This window comes from Bidens hawaiensis, unplaced genomic scaffold (assembly GCF_021521415.1).
Source record: "Bidens hawaiensis isolate Kalapana, Puna unplaced genomic scaffold, B.hawaiensis_p1.1 tig00008951_1, whole genome shotgun sequence".
Lineage (NCBI taxonomy): Eukaryota > Viridiplantae > Streptophyta > Magnoliopsida > Asterales > Asteraceae > Bidens > Bidens hawaiensis.
This window is the reverse complement of record NW_027491653.1, coordinates 430,936-455,151: the sequence shown is the minus strand read 5'-3', so window position 1 is coordinate 455,151 and position 24,216 is coordinate 430,936. Positions and strand designations below refer to the sequence as shown.

Here is a 24,216-nt window from a genome sequence, read left to right as displayed (position 1 = left end):
TGTGTGTGTTATATATACATATATGTATATATTATTATTATTATATTAATATTGTAGCCCCTACACCATTACACCACAAAAACAAGTTTTCACCCCTTGTTTACTGGGCGCCACACGGCGCAAAACGCCCCAATTTGTAGCCCCTCCACAACACATAGCCCAAAAGTATTATTTAATTAAACAGAAAAGAGAAATATAATGTTTTATAGTGTAATTAAAAAGATGAGGATGAGAAACGGGATGTGATGTGAATGCTCTAAGTACAACATATTAATGCGTCATCATTGATATTATATATACAATCAAAATTATTACTGTATAAAAAGGGTTCACACGTTATACAACCCTTTTATCCAACCCTATTTCCACCAACGAACATGGACCATGACCGCCCGTACGGCTTCACCTCCGGCGACCCAAGACTCCACTTTCACTCATCAGTCCCGTCACTAGTCTCCGACGTACCCTTTTACATGCACCAAGTAGCACTAAACCCTAACACACCACCACCACCACCACCGTCAGCTCATATTAATTTTAATCTTGACAACACCACCATCACAACCACTGTATCTCCGCCACCACCACCGACATACTCACCTCAAACCGGGTGGAACCTGAACCAACAAGGTACAGGCGGTTATGCACAAAGTACTACTGTCAGATGGCCTAGACAAGAAACACTTACACTTCTTGAAATCAGATCTCGACTTGACCCTTGTTTTAAAGAAGCCACTTCTTCCAACCATAAAGCCCCTTTGTGGGATGAAATCTCAAGGTATTTGTATTTACATCTTATTTGATTTGAGTGATATGTACGATAAAATAAAATAAAAATCAGTAGAGAACTGTGAGAACCGTATAAAGGTATTGTAATCTCGAGGTATTTGAATTACATAAAACTTATTTGTTAGTTGTTGTTGGACAATATTATTAGACTACGGTTTATTAGTATAAGCCTACGGACTAAATATGGTAACTTTTCCATTTTTAATAGAACGACCAATTAAGTAACGCCGGGTACTAGCAGAAAATCAAATCTGCCGAAACCTAACTGAGCCTGTGGGCTCATACTAATAAACATAAACTATAGATACAATCCAACGGATTTGAGTCTTGTAAAGTACTAAACATAATGAATCTTTATCTTTGTAATCTTTTAATTATGTTGGTGATGTAGGATAATGAAGGAGGAATATGGGTACCAAAGAAGTGGTAGAAAATGCAAAGAAAAGTTTGAGAATTTATACAAGTATTACAAGAAGACTAAAGAGGGGAAAGTCAGCAAATCCGACGGTAAACATTATCGGTTTTTTCGGCAACTTGAGGCGCTTGTGGGAAACCAACATGATCCGGGAAGTATTAATATGAATACGAATACGAATACAAATACCGTGGTCTATCCAAGCAGCCAATCTAATCATTCTTCAGGAAACAACACACCGAATGAGTATCATGAGTTTAAAAAGAAAGAAATGATAGCTGCAATTGAGGAGTCAGTTGAGTCACACTTCATGAAGCTAATGGTTAAACAAGAACAATGGTGTGAGAAGATATTGTGTACAATTGAGCAAAAGGAGCAAGAGCGGGTGGTGATCGAGAACGAATGGCGAAAACACGAAGAGGCGCGGTTGGATCAAGAGTATGAGGCTTGGGCTAGTCATGTTGCTCACATCAAGACTCGTGACAAGTCTTTACTTGAAGCATTGCAAACCCTAATAAAGGTTAGATCGGTTGGGTCAAGTCATGAAGATATGGACCCGATGGCGAATTCGAGTGATGAAAACAAATGTAAAGATTGGATCGAACCTGAGATCTCTAGCTTGATTCATATAAGATCGAACAAAGAATGCAAGTTTCAAGAACATGGAGATAAACTTTGGGAGGAAGTTGCTTATGAATTGTCTCTTTTGGGATACAATAGAAGTGAAAAGGTTTGTAAAGAAACATGGGACAAGATTTGTGTTGATTTTAACAAAAGGAAGATGGAATGTGAGGTTTCTTCAGGAACAAGCAACCCGATGAACATCGGACGTTCGTGGGAAACTATGTAATCCAGGTGGGTTCTTCTTTCTTGATTATTCCTAACTAGCTAGCTAGAGAATCCATAGGATTATTGTTTGTAAAACAATTGTAGAATAAGAATTGAGGTTTGACAAGAAATATGATTAATTATTAAGATTAGAATGACAAATTCATGAGTTTAATTCGTATTTTGGTCTTGGTTGACCCAATTTTTTATGTGTATACATGCATGTTAATTAGGATAAGTAACAAATTACTAATTAGTCTGTGCTCGGTTTTGATAAGTAGACAAGTTAACTAGACTTGGATAAACTGAAACTTGAAATAGATGATAGCACGCATGACATATGTTATGAAACGGATACTAAATCTCCCTAATCATGTAAGATTAACTATGAACACACGTCGTTCGTATATCACTGATATATATAAGAATTTAGCATAACTCTTAACTTAGCGATTATCAAATTCTAAAAACCGGACTTGATTAATTAGTATTCTTGTACAAATTCGTAAGTGTAAGTTGATTCCATGCATGTTCACTTAAACACTAATGTTGCATTTTCATTTAGGCCACCTTTGCCTTTAATATAACGATCTTAAAACAACGTTATGAAAATATAACAATCTTACCAAAAGGTAATTAAGTTATTAATTTTTTTTTAATATAAACGTTATGAAAATATAAGCTTGTTATATATAAATATAGTAAATAGGAAGCAAATTTGTATACACTATACAATATACAAATACAAAAGATTTTCAAAAGTTTTATGTAGTTAATGTTTTTTCTTTTAGTATTTATGGCCAATAAGGGAAATTATGGGTGGAATTGTATATCCAATATCACCAAGTACTAGGAACATTAATGAACTTCCCCTTTTCTTCGTAAACTACAAATCATCCTTTGATTGTATACTTCCATCTCTATGAAAGTCTACATTTTTCAGCAAAAACATAAATGTTTTCTTTTCTAACCTCGTCTACCTATCTCGATCAACTGATCTACTTTCGTTAGATACTATGCAATTATTCTCTTCCTAGATCTATGCTAAGATAAGATAATATTTAGTTATGAACAAATTAAGTACCCTACGTAAAACATATCAATATTCAAGTTGATTGATACTACAAATTAATAACTGCCAACAAGAGTGCGTAATATATGAGTTCAAGTAGGTGCATGCAGTCGTATACCATAAATGTGTGTCATAAATTTAGTATTTCTGGAATTGCTTTACAACAATACTCTATATATGACATGCGACTTACACTAAAACTATAACAAATTATCGAGTATATATTCTTGATTATTTCAATACGGATGATTTTGTCGTGCTAATGAGTTGGTGATGGAGTGGTAAGTGAGAGACTTGGTGTTCATGTGATTAATGTTAGATTCCAGCCTCCCATCACACGATGGGAGACTAGGAGGGTGAGTGACATTCACTAGTTGGATTCTTAAACTGAATAGATTTTACCTCACCGCACCACTGTGTCTTTAGGCGAGTGTTCACGGATGTTGGCATTGGGTGAGGGTTTTCCCCGAATCATAAGGCGAGTATACCCGATGTAGTGAATTTAACCAGTAACCAATTTAAGGGCTTCGTTAGCAATTAAAAAAAATGGATGTTTTGTATCCAGATAAATGGATTATTAATAATCAATTTATAAAATTTATCATGCTTAGAGAACAACTTTAAAACATGACCGATGCATGATAAGTATGCATGTATACCGTTCAATTTTAGACAAATCGGTATTTTACTCGTATAAGACTGGTTTACCCTATAATTCCATAATTCCATATGAATACAATTTTAACTCAAAAAAATAACCTAAAAGCGCATTAATAAACATCATACATAAATCAACATCACACATGAACAATGATCAAGTCAAATAGAAAGTTTTTACTTTGTATACGTAATTAATCAATTACAAAAGATGTAAAAAACCAACATTGAATTTGCAGGATACAAAATTGGTTGATTAGCAAATCGTCATTTACAGTTTCTACTCGTTTCAATTTTATCCGTTAGGTTAAAAGTCATTTTTAAGATATATGGACCGAAAAAAATATCAAAAATCATTTAAGTTTAAATCCGGTTTGTTGGTTTAAACCGGCATTTAAAAAAAAGACGGTACGATGTTCTAGCAACATGTCCAAATATATCGGAATCTAAAGACCTATTGCTTTACCAAAATTCGGTATAACCGGCTGATACGTACCAGTTTTTAAAATATTGATAACTACATAATGAAAAATAAATAGAAGTTGAAAAAAAAAACACTTGTAGAATTGGATAATTAAATACAAAGAAAGGGAAGATGATAAAGATAAGGCGCGTTTCAAATGGTTTTCTTAAAATAGATTTCGCGTCTAAGAACGCTATTATTTCTCAGAGTATAATGACAAGTTGTACCATCAAAATAGAACAACGAGCTTAAATTAAATCTTCAAATGTATGCTAAAATGTTGCTGGAATATTAGTGCGTTTTGGGTGTTTTTGTGAGTACACATAATCTCTCAAGTTCAAGTATATCTAAAATTTTTCCAATTAAGGCACTACATGTAAATTTGAATCCGTATAACATACTTGTTTTTTTTATCCAACTTACGAATTGTAGTTCAGATGATCCACCAATTCTCAGAGATCTGATTGCTCTAACTTGAAACATGTGGACAACTTCAGAAGACCACAACCGGACTGGTTTCAAAGTCTCTAGATCGACCATACCCACTTCATCAGTGTTTAAGCCTCAAATATACCTTCAAACAAAATATAATGGCAGCTTGTAGTGACACGAGGACGCAAAATGCAAAGTGCACCTTCAAAGCACCGTAATGTGCCATCGCCACACTACATGTGTGCGTTTACAAGTGCGACTTAGTGTGCCTTGTGTCACACTGGGATTTTAGGCCCCGAGGCGGGTGACTAACAGTTGATAGATTATGTGTATTGTCGGACATGTATTTGTAAGATTTATTTTGACGCACATCCCGTTTTAAGTTTATAAATAAAAATAATTATATGTTAATCATACTACATAATAGACAAGCACATATATCATTGGCGACTTGATGTAGTATATAATATTGTTAAGAATCTAAGTATTGATTGAATGTCACGGTTGCTTTCACTTCCAAACTCTCGCTCATGTCTAGTTAAATTAAAGATTGAAAAGGTAAGATAAAACCCTATCAAAAATAGAATAAACATAAAATAAAGGTGGGAGATAATCAATCCAATCCAAAGAGGATATCATTTTTGAAATATTTCGTAAGAGGAGTAATACGGTAGCCTTCTAAAGTGGAAATATCCCCTGACGGGTTCTATCATCACAAGCATGCGATTTTGGGGACATGGCTATACTTTTCAAGAATTGTGATGGCGCACTCGTGCAGATTCTTATGAACGGCCGTGCTTTCACTAAATCGTGTCGGCCCAACCGTGCAAAGTCGCGTAATGGTAAATCGTGTCAGCCAATCCATGCAATTGCGAAGGAACAATCGTTATTTGTCATTGATCTGTCTTCCTTGTCATGCTCGCTTGGTTGGCAGGGTTGTGTTGGCTTGATCTCTTGTTGGTGGGGCGGACCCACATAGGTGCGATAGTGGCCGGGACACCAATGTTTTTTTGAAATTACTTAGGGGTGTTTGGGATTGCTTATTTTCACCAATTTATAACTTATTAACTTTTTTAAAAAGTAAAAAAGTGTTTGGGATTGCTTATAGCGTGAGAGAAAAAGTTCCATTACACTTTTATAACTTATTAACTTAATGAAATATTATAAGAAGACAAAATAAGTAATTTATTAACTTAAATTCTGTAAGTACCCATAAAAATTAATACTTGGAACCCATGTTATTAAGATTAAATCGGTGTTGTGGAAAGTCCTTTGTTTTCTTTTTTACAGGTTGCAGGTTCAAGTCTCGTCATGCTCTGTTTTTGTTTTTTGTTTTATTTATATCCTAATCAGTAGTTGTTATTTAGTTAGGGTATTTGTGTTTTTTGTTAGCTTCTCCCATATAATCATTATCAATATGCAACATATATAATGACAACATGAGTTTTGCATATTCTTTCATTAATTATCTTGTGTTTGTATATTATAATTAATCATTTATTTGTGTTAGAGTTAGTTTTTTATGTTTTGGTCATGTATGTAAGATCATATATATAGCTTAGGTTTATGTTTTTCGGATATGAATAAAAATGAATTAAAAGTCTATGTTAATCTAGTTTCTAATCAAGATTCTTTCTACTTACTCGTTTCCAATGACACCATATTTCTGTGTTATTATGTTCATCGTCTCGACCCGACCCGAATAATGACCGACCCGAAAATTTAGTAAACCGAAATAATTGGGACCCCATTGACAAAAATCCTGGGTCCGGCACCGCCGCACCATCCAACCATGCATGTGAGTAGTCACGGTTGCGCCACATGGTGTGAATCGTATTTATTGTGTCACGACCTGTGGTTTAGTTTCTGTCTTGAGACATACTGACTAGTGACTGACTTAGTGGAATTCTTTGTTTTGCAACTCGTTTTTGCCTCTTTTCCACCAAGAGCTAATTACTCCTGCAAATTCCTAAAGAGTGATATTAAGTTAAGTGTTTAGTCATGTGAAAGTGAAATATATATATATATATATATATATATAAATGGTTGTAGTGGGAGATATATTGTAATAAAAATATATATAACTTGGAGCATATCAGATTTCCCATATTTAAACATTTGCTTGTTCTTTAGTAAATTTATGTTTAAGAAAAGAAAAACAAAGTTTATTTATAGTTCGGGTCTCGATTCTAGTAGCTTAGATTTCCTATATCGTTATCACATTAAAGGAGATCAAAAAGTTCTTTCGTCTGTTTTGGTGCAATTCTAGCTTTAAAGAAAATACCTAAACTGGTTTATGAGTTTATCTATGCATAAACCTAGCGACACTAGTCCTCACAAATGTAAACTCAGCACACGGTTAACATATATGTGAGTTATTATGTGAAACACTTAAGCTTACATAGCAATCAAATCTTTATAAAAACTATGACGTAAATCAAAAGGTCTTTTAAAAAGAGCTGACGTGGGATGCGAGTAGATTTGTGTTCAAAATAGGGGTTTATTTATGGCGAAATAAGCAGTATTGCTTATTTTCTAAGGTGCTGTTTGTTTTTGCAGACATAAACTGTCTGCAAGCTGATTTCATCTGTTTTCATGTCTGCAACTGAAGATGTGGTCTGAAGATCTGCAAGCTGAAAATATAAGACTGTTTGTTTTTATAAGCTGATACTGTCTGCATAACTGTCAAACTTATCTCACAAGATAGAAGTCATTTATTCAAGTTACATCTAGTTTTTAGTCTTTGCTTTCCATGCCGATTTGGTTTTGGTGGGTGGTGGAAGGTGGTGGTGGTGGATGGTGGTAGTGGCGGCGGACGGTGGGTAGTGGCGGTGGATGGTGGTGGTGGACAATGGGTGGTGGTGATGGATGGTTTTGGTTGGTGGTGGACGGTGGTGGTGATGGATGGTGGTGGTGGTGGGTGATGGATGGTGGTGGTGGCGGTGATGGATGGTGGTGGTGGTGATGGATGGTGGTGGTGATGGATGGTGGGTGGTGGACGGTGGTGGTGATGGATGGTGGTGGTGGTGGCGGACGGTGGTGGTGATGGATGGTGGGTGGTGGACGGTGGTGGTGATGGATGGTGGGTGGTGGACGGTGGTGGTGGCGGTGATGGATGGTGGTGGTGGTGGCGGTGATGGATGGTGGTGGTGGTGGGTGATGGATGGTGGTGGTGGCGGTGATGGATGGTGGTGGTGGTGGCGGACGGTGGTGGTGATGGATGGTGGGTGGTGGACGGTGGTGGTGATGGATGGTGGGTGGTGGACGGTGGTGGTGGCGGTGGATGGTGGTGGACGGTGGCGGCGGGGTACGGGGGTGGTGGTGGCGGCGTACGGTGGGTGGTGGTGTTGGCGGACGGTGGTAGGAGCAGTGGATGAGAGGGTGGCTGCAAAGGGAGAAGAGTATGGTTTTTTTGTGAAGATGTTTTAAGCAAGATTTCCTTGCTTTTCTTTTAAGATGAAAGAAGATAACTTCAGATCTGTTTTAAGAAAAAAAACAAACAGTCTTCAAGGGTAATGTCTGCGCGCCTGCAGACATTAGCTCCCTTGAAGATGTTTGAAGAAAAAACAAACACCCCCTAAGTTATTCTTGACCTCTTTGTGGTATTTTTATCCAACGCGGAAGTCTTTTTTGAAAAACATATACTAGGTGAAAGATATGTCATATTTATGAGTAAATCGATTTCTAACGGAAAAAAGTTAGAATTGAAAAAGAAAAGGAGGACTGTCGTATTAGGGGGAGGGGCGGTGGATGTGATGGCATCACTCATCACACACCCCACTCAATCCACCCAGTCAGTTGGTGTCACATTACCAACCCCAAATATATCACATGTGATGGTTTTTTACTAGGATGGTGGTGTGGTGTGGTGTGGTGTGATGGTGTGTGATGGTTTTTTTTAATAAATACTAAATTAAATAAAAAGAAAACAAAATTACATTAACTAAAAAAAACAAGATTACATTAAATAAATGCAACTAAATTAAAAAAAACGACAAAAAAAAAACCTACGGCCCTTCCCAAGCCCACTTGTCGCATATCTCGTGTTTGCGTTGATGTAGGAGCGATTTAAAGGGTACCTCAAGATGTTCGTGCGGTTGTAGGAGGAAAGTTAAATCGGCGTTTTTTTGTTTTTCATTCAAATGGTTGATATACGTCTCCTCACGTTTCATTTTTAAAATATGAGCCTCTTTCCTTCGCTCCTTCGTCTCGGCCATTTCCGCCATCTTAGCCGACTTGTATTCGGCGAAATTTTCGGCCACCGCTTCCTTTTCAAGTCTTGACGGTTCCCCACTTTTCTTGCGATTCGGCCGTGTGGGTGTAGGTATGTCTTCGTCGGGATTGTCTTCGGGTTCCTCGTTCAAGTTCATGTTTGGCATGTTGCATGACAAGCCGCCGGTAGACGTTGTGTGGTCCCCGGACTCGGAAGTTTTTGATCTTTTTGAAGAAGATCCTTTCTTCCTTGGAGCCGTTGGTCCGTTCAAATCGACCAACGAAATGGGTTCCCACTTCGTGTGATGTCTCGCAATCTCCCATGCTTCCAAGTGGGGAAAATCCCTACATTTGTAAGCTTGGACATATTCGGCCAAAGCGTTCTTTATGATAGTCGCCTCGCTAACTCCGCTTTGTGGAGTTCGGGACTACAAAACATTTTGAAAAAATATATATATCAAATTATAAAAATAAAGTAATAGATTATAAAATAAATAAACTAAAATAGTTAACTCTTGAACGTAACAAGCATTAAATTTTGACATTTTTTATTCAAATCTCCCCACTTGCCAATCATTTGATCCTTGTTTCGTTCGGTTGCGCCGGGAAGTTTCGAGAAATGTTCTTTAACACGTTTCCAAAACGCTTCTTTTCTTTGTTGGTTTGAGTGTTTTTTTTTATTCGGAGCAATGTAAATAAGCCTTGGTCAAGGCGACCTCCTAATCGGACAACCAACGCCGATTACCTCTTTGATGCGGCTCCTCATCCGCGGAATTATCTTCATCCAAAGTTTGCACTTCGTGACGAAAAGCACTTGCAAATTGATGTATAACCTCGTTATCGGTTTTGATACGATTGGTTTTGGGACGGTTGAAAAGGTTGGGGATAATAAGGTTGGTTTGTGTCGGGTTCGTCTTGTAAGCGAAATCTCATCGGTTCGCCAAGATTTTGTCGAACCTTGGTCGGGTTTGGGTTTTCTTTGAACCCGACCCACGTTTCTTAGAACCCTCCATTTGATATGTTAAAAATGGTGTGTGTAGTAGAAGATTTTGAGTTGGATTTGTGTATGTTTTGAAGATATATATAATGTTTTTATTGTGTTTGTAAATAATGTTTTTTTTTATTTTCCACAACTCCAACGGCTAGAATGACCCCCCCCACCCCCAACGGCTATTTTTCTTGGAAATGCACCCCCACCAAGCGTGATGGCCATCACGCAAACTACCACATTTTCGCGTGATAAGGGGGCGGCAGCGGTGTTGAAACTGCCATCACGCGTGATGGGAAGGCCACCACGCACCGCCTCGTCCGCCCTTCGGGAACATGGTTTTTGGTGAAGGCCGGGAATAAAGAAAATGCTAAAAACAAAAGGCATTAATTTTAACGCCTAAATCATTTTTATGCATTCAAGTTTAAGGTTTTCATATGTATTAGGCAAGTGAAATAATCAATTTTGGCAAAATCTCAAAATCCAAATGAATGAGCATATGGAATTCATGCTAGTAACGGCTCAAATTATTCACTAAGTTGGAAATGACAGGGTTAGTGTAAGTTTGTGTTGTATTTTTAGCTTACGAAAACCTTAATTTAGATATTTCATATATTGCATTAACAGAAAGTTAATGATTCTTTAAGCTCGTATGGCCATGAAGGTTTTCTAGGTAAAAGACGTTAAAACCACGAATTACTTACAGAATTTAAAAAAAAGTACTTATTTTTATTATTATTTTTTTTATTTTTCTTAACTTTGTGTTGCTTTTGAAAGTTTGTTTTTGGATAAGTAAATATAACCATTTCCCTCCCCACACTCGAGTTGTGCATTGTCCTTAATGGACCAAGCGGATATTACAATAAACAAGCGAAAGGTAAAGAAACTAAGATTCCATGAACCAAATTCTTATGAAAGTGTGCGGTCAATACCCACAACCGTATAAAACACTCGTTATACGACTTATTGTTCGCTTGATAATGTTTATTCTAAGACATAAAAGTAGAAAAAGGGCCAAAGGGTTTGTTCGTTTAATTAGTTGGCCCGTGAAAAACACACTTGTACTAGTAATATGAAAAATCATGCTTCGTTGGTCAATAATTGAACAAACCATTTGATATGATAATTCATTAGAAAATAAGAAAGTTAAAAGACAAATATATCTAGCTTTTTCTATTGCTTACATTTCCTTATTTCACGCATTGTCTTTTCCCTTCATTTATACGTTCGTTTGAGAAATACGACCGTTAGAAAATTGTCCCAAATGTTATTATTCTCTTTTTTATCTTGTTCTTGGAGTTTAAACCGCTTTAAGGAACTAACTAGCACAAACACAACCTCGATGTTAAGCTCATTAGTTCATTTGTGTTTAACTATAACTCACGTTGCGGCGAAATAAATCAATAATCACAAAAAGTTGATGTGTCGAATGTTTATTTAATTAAATCAAAATCTTTACAAATAACCCACCCTTAGAGTTCGGCAAGGGCTGTTGAAAATATATTTGCCCGAATATGCGTACAACTTTTACGGCGTGTACATAGGCGCTTAGATGACTTGTATATTATCACTTGCAACTCCGTTTTAAGTGAAGCTTACATCGAAATATAGATAATAATAATTACATCAAAAATAATATATTTTGAATTTAGTAAAACATATATCTTAAAAGTTACAAGCATAAAACAAAATTATACTTATCATTGTTGTAACACACGAATAATAAATATTATGAGAGCAATTTTTTTTTCTAAATAATGGCAGACTTGGTGTTATACTTGTGTTACGCTCACAAGTTAGCAAGCTCCCTAGCACACCGCCCCGTCCAAGGCGAGTAGGTATTCCGCACTGGGTTTCCTGGTAATAGAACTTGGGGTGGGTTGAAGCAGTATAGCTAATTTTACTGGTCATATTATTGTTTTAGATTTTTAAAAAATAATAATACCACATATTTTATTAGAGCATCCCCAATAAGGCGGCATAAAAACACAAAAAAAATATCTAGTCAAACGCAAGATCATAATAGCATTGTTTTAAAAAAACTCAAACCTCACCAAATAAAGAATCTTAAAAACACCAAAAAAAACATTACCACATAATCAACACATTTTGCACTACACATTTTTTTAATTCAAACACTCAACCGTTCTTGGCCTCACCACCTACTAAAAGAATTGTTTTTTCTAGTTGTAATTTAGAAAAATGAAGTCTAAAAAATTCAAAACACATTAGACAAAATGAATAAGGTGAACAAACTTTTAAAACCATGTTATTAGAATTTTTTTTATTGTGAATGCTCTTGCAAACAATACACGCTTTCAGCTAAGTAGTATCATAACTTTAATAATTGCAAGGTGTTTTTTATTAGTGAAATTACATTTTTATTTATTGGTATTATTTAAATTTAACTAAATAAAATGATGAGCTAAGACTAAGTAAGACCATCCGTTGCCGAGGGGCGCTAACCCTTTTGTCGTTGACATGTCACTCACGAACACCGTAACACAGTCCAGTTACCGGGGGCGCTAACGGCCTCGTGCGAGCAACGGTGTTAAACGTGTGTGGGGATTGTGTGTGGAAGTGAGCAGGGGTTTTATCCACAACAGTGTTAAGTGAGTGAGCATGGACTTTATCTAGTGCCTAGTTAACGTTTACTCAATATGTTGTTACATAACATTATATTAGAGAATAAGTTCAGGACCAGCGAAACCCCATAGCGAATATTCTACGTGTTAATTAAGTTGAATTGGGTTGATGTAAATGTAACAGACTAAGAGACATACTTTTAACACCCATGATCTAAATTCTAATGGTCATGTGGTATGGTGTCTATCATTTCAAAACGAAAGTGATTTGTTTAAATTCTTTCAAGTGTAAGATTATGGTGATTTTGATGGAAATAAATTTGTTGTTAAAAAACAAAGGGAGACATACTTTTATTGGCGGGTTAGTGTTGAACCGTTGAGTTGAGTTAAAGTAGGAGTACCGCCTTGTAAATTGTTTTCTTTTATTAGTGTTTCAAAAATAATATAATAAGGTAATAATAATAAAATTAGTTAAGAGATGGATTTGGTTATGACGTCGTTTTGCGTCTGAATACGATGAGACAGACACGCAACAAAGACAATACCAAAGACACGATGTGGCATGTGGGCAACCAAAAGCGCATGACTTGTCGTTTCCATTTCTCTGTTACCTTTTTTTCTATTTTCCCATCACTTTTTCATTTTTCTTCCAACGTTTTTATTACCTAACGTTATAGTTTCAGAAACTATAGTTCAACAGTTGAAGCCGATATTTGTTTTAAACAATTGTGTTGTAACTACCCAACTTTAAAGTTAAAAGCTATGATTCTAACATTATTTCTCTCTCGTTGTTTTTCCCGTCTTTTATTGTAGCATAGCAGTTATGGACACATAAACTTTTTATGAAAGTTGAAATCTCTAGAAACGATTGTCTATCCTCTAAGTATTAAAGAAGAAATCCGATCCGGCTCAGGTTGGTTCACACTGGGTCAAAAAAAATTACATTTTAATAATCTAATACTCAATTTATCAAAAACTTTTGTTTTTGAAGCTAAAAGCCTAACACATATAGTAACTTTCAAATAATGAATAAAGATATCAATCTATCTTACATTGTTATGTCATTTACACTCTTAACTATCAGAATTTTAATCAAAGACAACACAATCTCAACTATTCTAGCATCATTTCTCTTTTTCCTTAAAAAAAATAATTATAAGATGATGGATGACTAATTAAGGGCTACTTGCAATTCCTCATCAACAATACCTTAATCGGGTACTAGTACCCCGCCCTCTTGCACAATCCTAAGTAGGTGGGTGTGCTCCTATGATTGTTTAGACCATTCACATTGGCAAACTACCCATTAGTTTGCAACACTATTGAGAATTAAAAAAAAATCAATCCAAATGGGAAGAACGGCTCGTGATGGCAAACTCTATGCCAAGCCAAACTACTTCACCTCCGCATGTCACTTATTCCATGGTGCTCTTTTTCTATTTATTTTTTCTTTTTTGTTTTTCTCTTTTAAACTAATTTATTTTAACATTAATATTGTTTTTTTCTAATAACTTTTATTAATTAAGTTTTTAAAAAATCTAAAAACACATTCTTGTTCAGTTTTTTTGAACACATCGATATAAATTTTTTGAAGTTTGTAAAAAAAATATTTTTAATCATTATCGATTTATATTATCCGCCACTTGTCAAGTTTATATTGGTTCATAAGATTCTTTGGATAGAACTTATTATATAGAAAATCTAACACTATCTGATTATATAATTCATTTGTAAAATTCATATTGGTTCATATGATTTTTTGGATAAAACTTAGAATCTAAACAATTTAACATTATCTGATTATATAATTCAACTTTTTACTTATAAATATTGTATCATATCACTTTCATATTCATCTCAAATTCAACTCATTCCATTAGTATTGTCTACTATGGATCCTTCAAATACAAATCTTCAATTTAGTCTTGGAGATTCTGAAGATTATCCCAGTAATCAGTACTACCAAAACTCTACCTTTTTTCCAAACCCAAGTCAAGATTTTGTCACTACGATCGTAACTTTGTTATCTACTTTACTAAGTGTGTTTGATTAATATAATTTTTTTTAAATAATTTTATATTAAATATATATTGTTTATTTTTAAATAAAGAAATTATTTTTTATATTTTTAAACACTTTTAATAAACAAAACACAACAATTATTAATAAAAAATTTATAAGTTATATGTATTTAATTAAAAGTAATGAAGTTTGGTTTGCTAATGAAGATGGAAAGTTTGGTTTGGTTGGATTGGGTTGGTGGAAAAAAGAGAAATTAATTTTATAACTGAAGATTGGTTTGGGCTGGTTTGTGAATGTGGATGGTCTTAAGAAGTGTCCACAAAAGTAATTTTGTACAAAGTCAAATGAATGCTTAACGAAAGTTAATAAGGCTTAATTAAATGATGTTGCAAAATTAAAATCATGTACCCTAAACTCGCAACTTTTGAAAAATTATAACAGTGTGGCTTTGGTCAAATCACATGTATCATCTGTGTAATTAAACTATTTTCTCATATGTCAAATCAAAAGATGATCACTTTAGTTAAAATCTTTTATTTAAGTTTTAAATATGACTTTAGATAGAATATCAAGTCAGTCGCTCCAACTGATTAAACTAGGAGTCGTCGGCTTGATAACTTAAAAGTTAAAATGCAAGCAAGTGGACCAGACACAAATGTAACATTAATTTTTTGTAGACAAGTGTATTAGATCAATTCATTGCAATGGCGAACGGAATCTGATCAAATGTGTTGTTACATGCCCGCTTCCTAACTAGGTCGACTAGTTTTTAAGACGCAAAGATCGGTTAAAACCAGTACACGTTGACAACTAATTTGGTTATCGATCTCGTCTGGTTTTAAAAATATTTAGAAAAATAACAAAAATTTCAAAATGCAAACATGATTACGTTATTTATTTTTAACGGTAAGTAAACGGAGTTGGGTGTCTGCAAACGTGATTTGATGGCAATGACTTGACAGTACTGGCGGAAACATTTTTTTTTATTTCCTCATGCGCATTTAAAGCGTGACCCCACCACAATCCCATGCCTTTATAACCGTTCTTCGTCAACTCAATTATTCATTTATTTATTTTATTTCATATAAATAAATAAAACATATATATCGACTGGGTGGGCCTTTTAGCATATGGGTCATGCGGAGTAGATCTAAAAGTATTTCATATCTCTTAACATCAGGAAGTAAGGCCCAAATGATAACAATGGACTGAGGTAGGCATGTCTAGCTTCGGCCCATTCCACTACTAAAAGATATATGGGTTTTGACACCAACTAAAAATCTAAAAAAACTCTTTCATGCAACATGCAACTTTACATGTACGTATGTATCTAATTTCATATAATCATTAAGCAAGTGGTTTTGACACCACCGGGTAGCATTCAGTATCCACTAGATACAGACAGGTATTCTCGTACTCAAGGTCAGAATTCTATCACCCACAAACAGGAAACCCATATCCACATTTGAGTCAACAACAGTCTGAACCAGACCCAATTGTGGATTTGTGGGTCACGAGTAAACGGGCATCATGCGGCCCATATCCACGTTCAGTCTCGGATTAAGGCCAGAAGAGCTAGGGTTGTATTGGAATCTTGGGCAGCTTGTACAGTGTTGAAGATGCAACACTGTTTTCTAGGTTATAAATAAAGGTGGCAAAACATTTGGTCAAGCTGGTTGTGTGACCTGGTACAATGTTTTCTTTAAATATTCAGAGTGTGTATAATGAATTATTTTGCCAGATATGATTACAAAAAATTACATATTTCAATAATAATTTAATTGTTTTGAGTGGAATTATTTAGAAAGTTTATACATCAGAGATGCTCTTCGGGGAAAGTTTTGTCAGCCCAGCCCATTTGGCCCGCTTTCTTTATTTATAAAAAAAATAATAAACAAGAAACCCTAGACTTGTAGTAATTACTTAACCAACTCCCTGTAGTTTTAAATCTTTATGAATTAATCACCTTCATTTTAAAATTTAAGAATAAATCCCTTCACTTTATTATTATATTATTAGCATAAAAGTCCTTACACCCCCTTGGACTTTTAAATATGTAATGAAAAGGTTATTTTAGCAATGCTTAAGCCCTTCAAGGCTTCAACTTATTAAAAACGTGCTTTTTGGAATTATAATGCTTTGATCATGGAATTATAAAACTTTACTGTTGTTTTGAAACAAGCCTAATAGCTAAAACATAGAAGAAGGAGATATAGGGAAAAGAAAGAGATTTCATTAATAAGGTGCATATTACAATGAGATACAATAAAATATTATATAAGGATGAGAAAACTTGGAGAAGAAACCAAATCTATTTTAGGTGTTGATAACTATAATAACAATCATTCATAACACTCCCCCTTGGTTATCAACTTCATACGCTTCGGGATGCTGCCTCATTAAAAACATTGCTAGGAAAACTCATTGGGACAAAACCATAGCTAAGGGAAAAAGAGTGCAGCGCGTATTGTCTCCCCCTGATTTATATATCATTTAAAATAGTAAGTAAAAATCATATGTGAAAGCTTCGTAACTTTTGTACTCAATCATTTGCGTCTTTGTCCCATGACATGCGAATCTTGAAGTTGAACAATGTTGCATGATCTTCACGTGAAAACTTCTATCACCTCATCTCGTAAACATATACAATTGTATCCATGACCCGTTGTGTTTCTGTGCATCTACAAGACTAACCAAACTTGTTTTGGTGGATTAGTAAGATATAAACTCATACATGTAATATATGTATTAACTCATACTGATGTCTCCTAACTGAACACATGGCGATAAATATAAATAAAAGATATAAAAAATCATGTATCATCACATACTAATGAGCATATGCATTAAATTATGATACTTTTGAACCAATAATGTTTCATATTATGATAGAAATGATATAGAGTGCATTGTTGGACATCGTTTAACGTAATCAGAAAATGAATCTTGTCTTTGGTAAATTGTCTCAACATTTTTAGATGGACTTTGATAGATTGATACACATATAATTACACATATACTCAAACTGCAGGTCGAGCAATAATCACATCGTGTCAAAGTGTTTCAAAAATTCTCGTTCTAAAAGTTCTGCAGTTTCTCTCGATGATGTGTACATCATCATTGTAAACTGTGATTATATGAACCTTAAGAGTAAAATTTTGATAAAAGTATGACTAATGACATCCAACTTATCTCCCTCCTTATCAAAATAATTATTGATTGTACCATGCTCAATCCGATTATATTAGTCCATATGCAATAAGCATAACTCTATGCATTTTCCAATCTATCATTAACTTCTTTCCAACTTGACAAATTTTGCATGTGTATTCACTTTTCTAGGATTTTTGCTGCATAAACTTGCTCATTTAACACATCAGTTTTGTATCACATATCAAAAATCCATATTGTACCATTTCTTTGTTTATTGAGATATTGTACTTATCATATAGATTATCTTCTATGTGTATGTTTATTGATGCACAAGAATTCCATTATTAAGATGTATTAGTTAACATTTCAGGTATTCAACTACCTTAGGAAACTCTTTAGGAGTTCCATTTATGTTTAACATATTCAATAATCGTAAAGTATTCAAATATGACTATATACACAACAATTATTATGTTCTCGAGAACTTACTTTACATGATTTGATAATTCAAATCCTTCATAGATTTTCTTGTAAACTTTCAGTATCAACTGAATAACAATATTTATTAGACGCGTATCAATTCTCTCTTTACATTACCAGACTGTTTAGTTATCGGAAAGTCATTGCTTCCACCATTGGAGAATGTGTATCCTCATGGGTCTTTGCAAAAATTCTTGTACCATCAATTTTGCCTTATATCACTTGCTGAATTTTCATAACTCATTTACAATACCCGTTTGTATCTAACATATTTTACAACTTTAATTGTATGGACTGTTGGTCCATCAAACTTTCCGTTATTTAGAGAATTCAACTCTGCCATGTTTGCGTCTTTCCACTTTGGCCAATTATTTTAGAGGCAAATTTAGAAGCTTGATCCTCCTCGTCGTCATTTCAAGCGCTAATTATACATATATATAAAAGTATAGCGACGTCGACTTTATTTCGATTCCATATATCTTTATAGACATGAATATAATTTACTAAGAGCTCTTTGTTTACATGTACCTGAGGTTTTTCAAGAACCATCATGTCTAATTTCTTTTAAGAGACCTTTTTATTGTACCTCGACTTGACCATCTTTATTACTTGCTCCAATTAGCGAGGAATTTTTTACCTTCGGAATCGATTAGTCTACCACGCTACATGTGTGCGTTAGACTTATTATCAATATGCTTTGTCCTTCCGGGATATTTATTAATTGGAGCATTAGCAGTTCGTATAGATGTCTTAGTTGGACACTCTTTTTGGTCAGTGAATCGTCCGGTAATTGATTCTCTAATACATGAATTATCCATTGAAGTTTTAGTTCATATAATTAGTTTCGGGATCAATGATAATTCATTCCAACTAAATTCATTTTCCAGCTGCTTTATTTCTCCCCCTAATGTTAGGAATGCTGATTCACTGAAGTGAAAACTAATGAGCTATAAACAAATATCAAATTAACGGCTCTAAGTATATAATCATAGATATCGACATAAATTCCCAACTTCCTTTGTGGCATCATCTTTGTGTCTTGTGATGGATTAATTTCAGTATATAACACACATTAGATGAGAAATACTTGGTTACTGACCAAAAACCAATTACAATGGGAAGGAAGTATCACAACTTGTTGGCTTGATGTGGATTAATATTTAAGACATGTAAAATCATATGTACTCAAATACAAACATGAACAACTGCTCTCGTGATAATTGTCTTTGCAACCAATTATAGACGTTGAGTAATCGTCTTAACAAAACAATTTATGTAAGACTCAACACTTATTCCAATGATCATTATTAATTTGGGAATCAAATTCATTATTATAATCGAATGTAAATATATCAATCTGGAATAATATGTTTGCTATCTTATTAGCTAAGCCATAGATCATGCTAACTTCAAGTTGCGATCTCGATAACCATTTAGATGATGCATCGATTTTAAAAACACTAAATGGTATCATGTTAGGATATGTGTATCATTTTCTCAATTCCATAACATTAAGGGATCCACACCCTCCTTCAGTTGGTAAATAAATAATTTCCCTTGAGAGCAAACTTTGTATGTTCAATTATCATGAAGAATCATTTGGTTCTTCAATATATTCCACATCATTGATTCGGTGTGGTCTAACCGGTCACGCCGTTAGATAATCATGATCCATAAACTTCATGTTTATGATCGTATATGTATTATGCTTATTTAATACAACACTATAAATACGAGAGAACATTGTATTATCGCTTCAAGCGATCATGTGATTTCACATTTGTATTTCCATATTTTGTTCTCATATGTGATCAATCCATTTGCCACTTCTGGTGGTCGATCCCATTATTAGTATGATCATCCTTACAATCTTTTTAATTTTGCCAATAATCACAACGATCAGTATATATTCACTTGGGAATGGAGTATAACCAAACCAATTTCATGGTTTTTCATTATTCATCAAACAACTGATATAAAATCACTTCAAACATTTCATACGTTTTAATAATATGCTACTTCAGGATCATACTTGAGGTTTGACTAATGAAAAATTGTTGTTTTTGATTTTCTCATGATTAATCTTTTCTTCGTTTAACAAGTATTGAGAAGTAATTATATAAATGAGTCATGTAAAATATATTATGCTAATATTTCATAACTTTCAATAATAAAATTTAGAGAGATGACACATTAGGTATCATATTATTCTAAATAAATAAGATCTACTATAACCCAAACATTATAATAATACTTATGATAACAGTGATAGACCACAACTTTATTTTAATTATTTGATTCAATGCTTTCTATGCTAGCATATATAATAAAATATACATAAAGTTGAATTATATAATACATGACCTTATAACATGTTACTCCATATAAAGCAACTTATAAAAGTTTATAATAAGCTGCAATTGTCATCAATTACAATCAAAGATATATAAATTATGTATTACATATTAAGGTATAATTATCACAAGTATATCTTAAATACAAACAAATATATGTCACTCATGTTTAAGAAATAAACAAATATCTTCATCAAGTTATCAAAATATATACTCTTTAAGTAAATATATGTCACCCATGTTTAAGCATATATATACTCTTTCATCACAATGATAATAAACATTTTGCTTGATTGTTCAATTCAATATTATCTATATAAATAAATGAGAACATATGGAACTATGTATAACTACAACAGTGATAAACTTCTAATAAAAACTATTAGCCATCGCTATCTTTTATCAACATCTACATGTTTTTCAAAACATGATATATACGATGAAATCATAAAATACGGTATATATGTATGTGCACAGAATTTACACTAGAATCTTAACTAAACATTATCAACAAACCATTAATTTTATTTAAATCAAATCGATCTTATACTGTTCATAAACTTTTAACAAAATTAAATATAAAACGTGTACGACAACATCCCCAAATATGATGACGACTAAGAATACTAATAATATAATCAATTAAGTTGGAGATGAAACATACCTTGATATCTAGGTAGCAAATTGAAAATAACCACACTTTTAACGATTTATTATAGATTTTATTAGAACAAGATAAATATATAACACTCCGATTAAAATAGGCCACATAATTTAACAGAAAAATAATCTTGGCAAGTTAGGCAAGGACATATATACTATAATAAATCCAAATCGTGTGTATATTATCTGTATATAAATCAACTAATGATAATCGTCTAAATAAATATTTCTTTATATTTCTAAAAATGGTTCCTTTGGCGTAATAAAGAAAGTATATATATATATATATATATATATATATATATATATATATATATTTTACAATTTTCAAACGATTAATCAGCCAGAAAACTATTTACCTTTTCATAGTAAAAGGAATATGATAATAATGGTTTTAGATGTGAGAATTAATACAATAATTAAAAGATTCAATCGGTACTTTCAGATGTAAGAAATAAAAGGATACAAATAAGGTTAAAATATATAAACAATATCAATATCAAGTAAACCTATCATCACATCATATATAATAGTTCATTAATGAAGTTTGAAACAAGACTTAATAAACCATGATAACGAAACATAGTTATGTTTGAAACAAGACTTACTATTAATTTGATTTATAAAAATATTTGATAAAATCTAAACAAGTTGCATAAATTAATTAACTATTCATTCTAGGAGAAAGAAAACTTGCAGATCCAATTGATATGAACATAATCAAATCATAAATTCATGTATCTTTTGTTGGCCGCATATACAGATTTCGGTATAAGTTTATGATAACATAATCCACTCCAATATGATCCCCTTCTAAAACAACTCGTGCTGATAACGTGTTTTGAAACAAGCCTAATAGCTAAAACATAAAAGAAGGAGATGTAGGGAAAAGAAAGAGATTTCATTAATAAGGTGTATATTACAATGAGATACAATAAAATATTATATAAGGATAAGAAAACTTGGAGAAGAAGCCAAATCTATTTTAGGTGTTGATAACCATAATAACTATCATTCATAACAACTGTGAATTTAGCAAAAAAAATATTATTATTTAAGAAAATTTTACTTTTCTTGTAAGTCACTCTTTTTTGTTAAAAATTTTACATGTTAAGAGATACAACAATTTATATGTAACTGAGTCATAATTGTCACCTCAACATGAGTAAAAATCTAGAGAACATACCGGTGTGGACCCAGTATTCTCTCGGAACTTATCCTCCCATTCTCTTCGTGATTTTTCCTCTTCTTCATGTAGTACTATGAATTGAGCTTGATGTTTTAACTAATGTTTTTTCCATTTCTTTTTGAGTTCAATAATTTTATCCAGCATGCCCGTTAGACGTATTAGATTCTTCTAGTGATGCCTCGATTACCAAATCATTTAAACACCTTCTGAACTTGTTTGCCCATCATTTTCATGATGACCATTACTAGCACTATCGTCATGTGACACATCAGCTTCTGACTAACACAATGTAGTAGTATTGGATGGAAAGTTAAAAGTCACGAAAAAATCTTAAATATCGTAAGTAGTACTGTAGTAATATCATTAGTAAAGTTGTGGTTAAGCCGGTTTGACCTTAAAGTCAACAAATATTCATGAATCTTACCGTACTAAACTGGTGGCTCGAAGAAGTCAATATGAATAAGTACACCAAGTAATCTAGGTAACACAACATTTTTATCCTCTAATAGCATACAATTACTCTAGTTTATCACTTGATTGTGAGTTACAAAAACTTAATTTATTCTCGTTCCTATAATTCGGTGAGACTAACGAGTTTCTTTTCTCAACAAGTCCTATGTAAATTAGAGTACATATCTATTCATATTCACAACCCGTAATCCCTCCTATCCATTGATGTTGGAGCAAAATAAACCATTTAAATTATATCTTTGACTATGCATATATATTTTAACATATGTACACTTTTTTTCTCTTTCATTCACGATCACTCCTTCTCGCCCAAATCAAGGCATAATGAGAAGTGTACTGTGTACCCTTTCGCTGAAGTTTATAGCCGGCTTTTGTAAATTGGAGAGAAGCAATCAAATACTACACATTTAATAGCGACCCTCTATTTTCTTTTTATTTTTTCTTCTTTTTTTCCATTTTACAAAATTGTTCACATTTTGGGTCCAACATCGTTGTCAATATGACCCTCTTGGTTTTAATAAATACCAAAATGTATTAATAAAACGTGTACGCGTCTTCTGCCGTCGCTATAAATTCATTTAATTGACTTAAATATTAATGTCTGCTTTGTCACGTCCTTGCAATGTCAAATTGTCAATTAATTGTGTGAGAAATTTTGAATTTGTATTTCAAATCCTTGTGGATTCTTGATAACTTTAGCCATTTTTATTAGATTATGTAATAATAAGTTTTCAACTATCGTGAAAAATATTCTTTGAGTGGATTGATAGTTTTAAGTCTATTTCCTTATTTATGATATTTCCTGAAAACTTGAAAATCTATAACCCATAATATATAGAGAAATCTGCAATTTGCCTCCCTGAAATATATCATCGCTGAATGGAATAACCACTGAAAAAGAATCTGTGAATAGGGTTGATGTGATTTGGGAGAATAGAGGTGGGTTTAGGTTATTATTATTATTATTATTATTATTATTATTATTATTATTCATGTTATGGAGGTCTGATTTCTTCTGATGCATTACATACACATACACAAACTGAATGGGTGTGTGGGCTGAGATTATTATTATTATTATTATTATTATTATTATTATTATTAATTTATTATTATGTATAATTACAAGTTTACCCTTTACCATTAACAGTCAACTGCAGTTTAACTAAAGGAAGGTGGCAAAAAAAAAACCGCCCAAAATACGCAAATTCATTTTCAGTGGTTTTTCATCCAGTGCCGATATATTCCAGGGAGGCAAATTGCAGATTCTCTAATATATATATATATATATATATTTGGAATTGTAATTATTATAAAACACGACAAACCGCACAAATAGCTACAAAAAAACACCAGCCGAATTACATAATATTAAATGAACAACAATCTACCCCAAGAGACCTGTTTAAGTTTTGGTCTATTATGACCTTTACATCCTCAAAA

At 33.3% G+C, this 24,216-nt stretch overlaps 1 protein-coding gene across 1 annotated transcript; it reads left to right on the top strand.

Annotated features, from left to right (window-relative positions):
- Positions 1-265: 265 nt before the first annotated feature.
- Positions 266-2,307, top strand: LOC143530580 (trihelix transcription factor PTL-like). Its single transcript, XM_077026073.1, has 2 exons — positions 266-778; positions 1,181-2,307. Exons 1-2 carry the CDS (start codon positions 378-380, stop codon positions 2,052-2,054), a joined length of 1,275 nt encoding a protein of 424 aa, XP_076882188.1. The 5' UTR covers positions 266-377; the 3' UTR covers positions 2,055-2,307.
- The last annotated feature ends 21,909 nt before the right edge of the window (positions 2,308-24,216 follow it).